The 7,660-nt window shown below is 42.5% G+C and overlaps 1 protein-coding gene across 3 annotated transcripts in view; it reads left to right on the top strand.

The window, feature by feature from the left end:
* Nucleotides 1-7,660, top strand: part of LOC123980197 (zinc finger protein 239-like) — a 387,571-nt gene that overhangs the window by 349,939 nt on the left and 29,972 nt on the right. Inside the window, exon 3 of one of the 3 annotated variants that reach the window (XM_046064463.1) lies at nucleotides 3,005-3,825. The exons of 1 other annotated variant lie outside the window; for it this stretch is intronic. In XM_046064463.1, coding sequence (XP_045920419.1) covers nucleotides 3,005-3,825 — 821 coding nt within the window. Of the gene's footprint in view, nucleotides 1-3,004; nucleotides 5,559-7,660 lie in introns of those variants that run through there. One more of the 3 variants, XM_046064462.1, reaches the window with a different exon arrangement.

Below are 7,660 nucleotides of genomic sequence, written 5' to 3'. Positions count from 1 at the left end.
CCAGGTAGCAGAGGTGGAATTAGGCCAGGAAACTGCTGTAGCCCAGGTAGCAGAGGTGGAATTAGGCCAGGAAACTGCTGTAGCCCAGGTAGCAGAGGTGGAATTAGGCCAGGAAACTGCTGTAGCCCAGGTAGCAGAGGTGGAATTAGGCCAGGAAACTGCTGTAGCCCAGGTAGCAGAGGTGGAATTAGGCCAGGAAACTGCTGTAGCCCAGGTAGCAGAGGTGGAATTAGGCCAGGAAACTGCTGTAGCCCAGGTAGCAGAGGTGGAATTAGGCCAGGAAACTGCTGTAGCCCCGTTAGCCGTGGTGGAATTAACCCAGGGAGCTGCTGTATCCCAGATAGCAATGGTGGTATTAGCCCAGGAAGCCGCTGTAGCCCAGGTAGCAGAGGTGGAATTAGGCCAGGAAACTGCTGTAGCCCAGGTAGCAGAGGTGGTATTAGCCCAGGAAACTGCTGTAGCCCAGGTAGCAGAGGTGGAATTAGGCCAGGAAACTGCTGTAGCTGTAACACAGGACTTAAAACGGGTCCAGGATTTTGCTCAACATCACCAGCCAGAAGTATTATCATCAAAAGATTCACAACCCCAGGGAATGATCTAGATGCTGTTTGATCAAATTTACCTGGGGGCGGCCTAGCATGTCCACAATCCAGGATTCTTGCATACAGAAGATGTTGGCTCCTCATTGCTGGATAGAGAGTTAAGTTATCCATTTTCCTTGGACATGTTAAACTCAAGAAGAGGTAGAAGGACAAGAGAAGACCAGACAAGCATGGCAAAATCCAAGGGTTTTTGATATACTTTTGTGGCAGACACAGAACCTGCCAAACACTGTGCCTGCACCCTGGCGGCCATCTTGAGTGCAGGACACATCATCATAACTAGGGGTGTAACAGTACATGTATTCGTACCGGACTGTTTCGGTACAGGACTTTCGTAACGATGCACATGTGCACCGAATGCAATCTTTAACGTCACATATTAGGCTGGTTTTGTGTGTGGGACATATGTAAATTCCAGTTTCCACACAGACATATCAAGTGGCGGACCAAATCTCCACCTTGCGGCGCTACACAAGCATTACGCTATTGCCCAGCACCTTGCTAACTAGCAACTTGAGCATCATGGCCAGTGCGGGCCATGATGAGGCCAAGACCCTCCCTTATTGTTAAGGTCTCCTGTTTGGGAACACTTCAGTTTCCAAGTGAAATACAACGACAGACAAAGACAAGTCGTTAAGACCAAAGCAGTGGGCCGACATTTCTCAGTAGTGATCGGGTGTGTTTGTGGCAACATGTCAAACTTGCTAACTCATTAATGGTATCACACGGCAAGGGAAAAATTCAAAAACGAGCACAGTGTAAACCCCTTTCAGCATTCAAACTGAGCAGGTCTTCAACCTGAGATTGATAATGCTCATAGACTGAATAAAAAAATACCACTAGCTATTGTAGTGAACAACGGTGTGGATTTGTGCATTTTATATTGAATAAATTCGGAGCTACTCCAAATTCCTCTCTCCTCTCCCAGAGAAGAAAATGGGGTCAAAGCTGCTTTTTCTAAGTACTATCCTCGACAACTGGCACCCTTTTGATTCCAAACCTGATAACACGGGGCCTGACTGTTAAACTGACAAAGGGACATGAACCAGCGATTAGCATTTCCCTGAACAGCCTATCAAAACTGGCCCCCCCACACATGTTTCCGTGGCAGCTGACCTTGTTCTTTGTTTTATTACGCCATCAAAAGGAATACCCCTGTCTCACCCAAGTGTGACATGGTCCAGAGAGCCGAACTTTCAATAACCAAAGACTGGAGTCTCCAAAGACTCAAAGCATTTAATTAAGTTTAATTCGATCTGCCCCTCAGTTTGTTTTATTTTCTTTATTTCTTTTGTTTTGTTAAAGTTATCAGTCCGTTAAGTTACACTGGACTAATTCAGGAACGACCAAGTTCCATTTTAAGTTTCTCGTCGAGCCAACTTCACCGAGGTCAGACCAAGCCACGAGGTCTCGCCAGCGGCCACGAAGGAAACCTGAAAACAGCCGAATTTCCAGATGGAGGACGGCGTTTTCAGTCAGACACGGAGAATCCCTAGCTAGAATCCCTAGCAAAAAGCCAGGATTGGGAAGCTAGCGTGGGACCCGTGCAACAGGCCTAAAGCAGGCTGTCGACAAGCAGTAAGACTTAACACACGTTCTGTGGTCAGAGATTTCCTTTTAACTCCTAAACTCATAGCGTTAGCTTACTTTCATTAGTTCTGCTATGCCGTATGAGTCAAATGCTTCCCACAATCGAACCTCCAGGCTCATTGTTCAGCAATTGTTTATCTTCCCTGTATCCAACCATCTTTTATCACCTTAGTTAGAGAATAAATTCACTGTAATATAATCAAGAACTGTGTGTTGCCTATTTCTACGTCCCTGCCAAGAGAATTGACCCTTTAGATATGAGACTGACTGATTGATTTAAGATAATTGAGCGATTATTAACTAACTGATCACTAGTGATAATTGTATAATTAGACATCTACACATCTAGGTTTATAACAACTCCGGTGGTGCCCTTAACGTGGAATATTGTTGATTTTATGTTGGTTGCGAAGGTTGGTTGTCGAAGTGTCCTTGGACAAGATACTGAACCCCGGCTTTTCCACCAGTGTATGTGTGAGTGTGAATGTTAGTTTCCGTTTGAGCACTTAGGCTCAGTGTATGAATTTGTATGACTGGTGAATGCAGATGTAGTGTAAAAGCGTTTTGAGTGGTCAAAGACTAGAAAGGCTCTACAAGTACGGAGCATTTACATGCTAATGGCATACTGATAATTTATTTAGTATCCAGTACATAGTGAGTGTGTATGACTGAGTATGTCATAGATAGTATATACGCACTATGTGGTACAGAAGGTTAGTATGTGATTTCAGAGATGTGCTCTAATGTCATTTATGGTTTTAGATAGCTCTCTCCAACATGACATCTCACTGTGTTTCTCTCTGTTGATATAGAGAAGGAGAAGAAGAGATGGACTCAAATGTCACCGCTGTCAGTACTGTGACAAATCCTTCACAACATCTGGATATTTGAAGATTCATCAGAGAGTTCACACTGGAGAGAAACTGTACAGCTGTGAACAGTGTGGAAAAACTTTTACCCAATCAGGTAGCCTAAAAATCCACCATCGTGTTCACACTGGAGAGAAACCGTACAGCTGTGACCAGTGTGGGAAAACTTTCACTACATCACGTGAACTTCAAATCCACCAACGTGTTCACACTGGAGAGAAACCATACAGCTGTGATCAGTGTGGAAAAACTTTCACTATGTCAGGTAGCTTAAAAAAACACCAACGTGTTCACACTGGAGAGAAACCCTACAGCTGTGATCAGTGTGGAAAAACTTTCACTATGTCAGGTAGCCTAAAAAACCACCGACGTGTTCACACTGGAGAGAAACCCTACTGGTGTGAACAGTGTGGGAAAACTTTTACTCAATCAGGTCACCTAAAAAACCACCAACGTGTTCACACTGGAGAGAAACCATATTGGTGTGCACAGTGTGGGAAAATGTTTACTCAATCGGGTCAACTAAAAAACCACCAACTTCTTCACACTGGAGAGAAACCGTACTGGTGTGAAAAGTGTGGGAAAACTTTCACTACATCAGGTGAACTTCAAATCCACCAACGTGTTCACACGGGAGAGAAACCATACTGGTGTGAACAGTGTGGGAAAACTTTTACTCAATCAAGTCACCTAAAAATCCACCAACGTGTTCACACTGGAGAGAAACTGTACTGGTGTGGCCAATGTGGCAAATCTTATTCCAACAGGAGAACCCTTACAAGACATAAATGCATTCACAGCTAGCTCTTTCCTCCTGCCCTGAATACAACCACCTGTTATCATGTGACTGTGCTGGACTAACGTCATGTGATGACAGCTGAGGAAGTTTGAATTGGAAAGAGCTGGAAAGCGTCAGTCTGGAGGTTTTATCAGCCAATAGTGAAATTAAACTACAGTAGCCAGGCATTTTTATAGCCCTATATGTCAGGGATGAAACGATTACCGGTTCAATGATAAACCATGGTAAAATTCCTGATGGTTATTATGACCGTACACATTTTAATTACCATGATAACCGTGTTCGGTTGCCACCCGGCCCGCTGTCGGGGGGGGTCAAAGGGCACAGATGACCCCGGCCCAAGGCCTAGGGGGGGGGCCATGCAAAGGTCTATGGTCAACCCTTAAATAGGATCAAGTTAGACACTTTACTTACTGTCTTTTATGAATAACAAAACTTTGTAGATGTATTTACATGATAAATAAACTTGTCATCTGATAACCCCCTACCTCACTGTTATTGTGAAAATGGTGCGGGCAAACATTTAAGCGAAACACTGCAGGCTGTCAGGGGCCCACAAAAGAGCAGCCAAAACATAAAAATCATAGTGAATCAATGGCCAAAAAATGTGTTCACAAGCACCGTGTATGTCTGACAGGTGAAGGTGAGGAGCTAACAGGCAGACTAGCAAACCTTTAGCTTGCTTTAACCAAATAATGTAACACCAGGCGTTGAGCGCGGCACACACGCAGTTGACAATATTCACACGTAACGCTACACATTTATTTTCTCACACGGTGAAAAACAAATGTATAACTGATAATAACAAGTCGGGGCGAGTGAACTCCTTCCAGCTGATGCGAGTGATCTCGCGCTGTGAGTCGCGGTAAATAACATCTAAAATCTGAGGCGCAGACCTGCTTTGTTTGATCGCAGGCTTATGCACATCACAGTAAAGGGCAGGTATACTGTTTAGAATTGTTACTAATTCTCATAAATGATGACGTTATTCTCGTAATATTATGACTTTTTTTCTGATTTTACCTGTATGTGCTAATAATAATATTAATCCTCTATATGTCATTACCTTTATGTTCTTTGCTCATCTTATGTGGTGTTATAATTTCCACTAAGTGTACCAGTGTTTTGATGTAACAATCAACATCCCGCCCCTCCTGTGACACATGGTTTGACTGTCTGTGTATGCAGAGCCAGTGAGCAACGGACTTAAAAAAAAAAAAGCTACTTTCTTTTGTCTCCTAATGATGTGTCTGCTTAAACAGTAAGATGAGAGCATTCATTGATGAACTGACATTTTGTTATAAACTTAATGTGACCATGTGACGGCCGAAGGGGAAACTGTAATAGAAACAAATAGATTTTTACCTGTATGTACTTTTAATAATCCTCTATATGTCATTACTTGATGTTCTTTGCTCATCTTATGTGGTGTTATAATTCCCACTAAGTGTACCAGTGTTTTGATATAATGACCTTCTGTGAGATTGTTTTGTTTCATGCTTTCCTGTGAGAAAGGAGTTTCCACTGTGGTTCAAGGCTGAGAAAGGCTTTTCTGTTGGACTCCACAATTATTCTCTAGCATTAAATGTCTTCTCTGTTTCTCTGGGTCAGACTCTCTAACAGCCCTCTGGTGTATGAGCTCTGCCCTTCAGCTGAATCACTCTGTTATTCTTACTTTTAATAAAGATCACAAAGACAGATGTTTGTTGTAACGTCTTTATTTCTCAATTTATTCAGAAGAAAATACACAATTTACACCAACAATCAGACCGCCAGTCCTACGTACTGTGATATGTTCATCATCCCGTCAGGTCTGTGAGGGCGCTGGATTGAAAATAAATCCAGATTTATAAATGACACTTAAAGGCAGGGTAGGTAAGTTTGATTTTGAAAGTATCCAACAGAGAAACTCGCACCTCCTCCCTTCTGGGCTCCTCCCAAAGCCACGCCCCCAAAACAAGTGACTGCGTGTTGCCAACACCGCTGAAGGACAAGCGCAGTGCAGCAGCTCACATGAGGGGTAAGAAAACAAATAACTTTATCATTATGAAAATAAACAACTAACCCAGCTGTTAGTACTCATTATCAAGCTAGCATGTTAATATTAGATCGGTTTAAAAAGACTGACTTTGATTCAGTAACGAGCTGGCTAGCTAACTGTTAGCATCAGGTAGCTGTGCTAACAGCTGTGCTAACATTGGGCAAAACTAAAAACAGACTGATACACATTTTCCTGTTTCCATCAGTTACACTACACGAAGGTGAATTTCGTGCTAGACTCATAACACGTACGTTGTTTTGCATGTTAGAGCTTCCATAGTGACAGCAGTATTGTCTCTGAGGACTGCACCCCAGAGCCAAGCACAGACCGGGTTCGAGGCGAAGCAGAGGAGGGAGGGCTGCTGGGGTCCGAGGAAGAAGAGGCAGGACGGGGAGGACGAGGTGCAAGCGGAGCAGCACATACCTGCGTCGAGCTTCACACTCCAACAACAGCATATGAACAGGTGTGTGTATATATATATATATATACATATATTTTAATATCAGTACATTATTTCTCTGTGTACTTGTCTCAAAGTTCCTCTGGTGTTTCCCTCTAAGCCCTTTGACTGTCAAAAATAAAGTGCTATATAAATGTAAACACTGTAGCACTGTGTGGACACAGAAGTCCTGTTAGAAACAACAAACCCCTGTTCAATAAAAATATCTGATCATGTTGATGAATGTTCTTTCCAATTACACCAATCTTTCCCATTTGGGGTTCTAACAACTATATATTCCTTTACAGGCCAGAATCTGAGGACTGTGGACAACATCCAGACTACAGTGTTTCCATGCACCACACATGGCTGATCTTCCAGACTCAGGACAGAGTAACAGGCAGTTCAGTCAGGCAGCAGACAGACAGTTTGTAGTGTGGCAGTGTGGAGCACTTAGACACAGAGTCGTGATACTGAGTTGCTGTTTCTGGAAGATTTTCATTCTTTTTTTAAATAAAACATTGAAATTGATAAATGCCTTTTCTACACTTGCAGCATAAACAATCAAACAACTACATTTATGTCTGAAATGGCATCCAAATGTGGTATAACACTTGTTTATTGTTATTAAATACTACTAAAACTACAACCTGTATCACAAATAGATTATTTTTAAACATCAAAAAAAATAAGTATATACAGGAAGAAAGACAAAGTTTGTCCAGAGGTGTCCTGACTGATTATGAAGACAGTTCAGACTTTACACTTTACATCGTATCGCTGCTGTGGAGATGATTAAATATATCACAGTCACCTCTCTGACGTGATTACCACATTTCAAAACCAACCATGTTACTTTTTGTTTTATATTTTGCTGTATCACAGTTGGGGCAGGGACACCTGACTGAACCCCATGTTGACGGGGATCATCAGGTCTCCTGGTTCTGCTTCTAGGCATCTCCTCAGTAGCAGACAACAGGAGGAGGAGGGCGGCACTCTGGAGGTCTGCGTTGTAACTGTAGTTCTTCTCACCTTCAATGAGTACAATCTCCACTTCCTGTACTTTTTGTTGTACACCTCTCTGATAATACAGAAAGGAGGATCAGCTTAGTGAAAAGTTTGTAACACCTGACATCATTCTCTTATAGAGCAGTTAGCATTTCCACATAAAATGCAATCACATCAATAAATCAGCACCATCTGTCTGTATTCCTCGTACTGTTTTAATATTTTTTTGACTCATCACTTATAAATGCATTGAGTAAAATGCACAAGAGTTCTCATAATGCAACATACTGAACTGTGTCATCAGCTTTTCTC

This window comes from Micropterus dolomieu, linkage group LG12 (assembly GCF_021292245.1).
Source record: "Micropterus dolomieu isolate WLL.071019.BEF.003 ecotype Adirondacks linkage group LG12, ASM2129224v1, whole genome shotgun sequence".
Taxonomy (NCBI): Eukaryota; Metazoa; Chordata; class Actinopteri; order Centrarchiformes; family Centrarchidae; genus Micropterus; species Micropterus dolomieu.
Note: the sequence above shows the minus strand (reverse complement) of the source record. Positions and strands in the feature narration are given on the sequence as shown.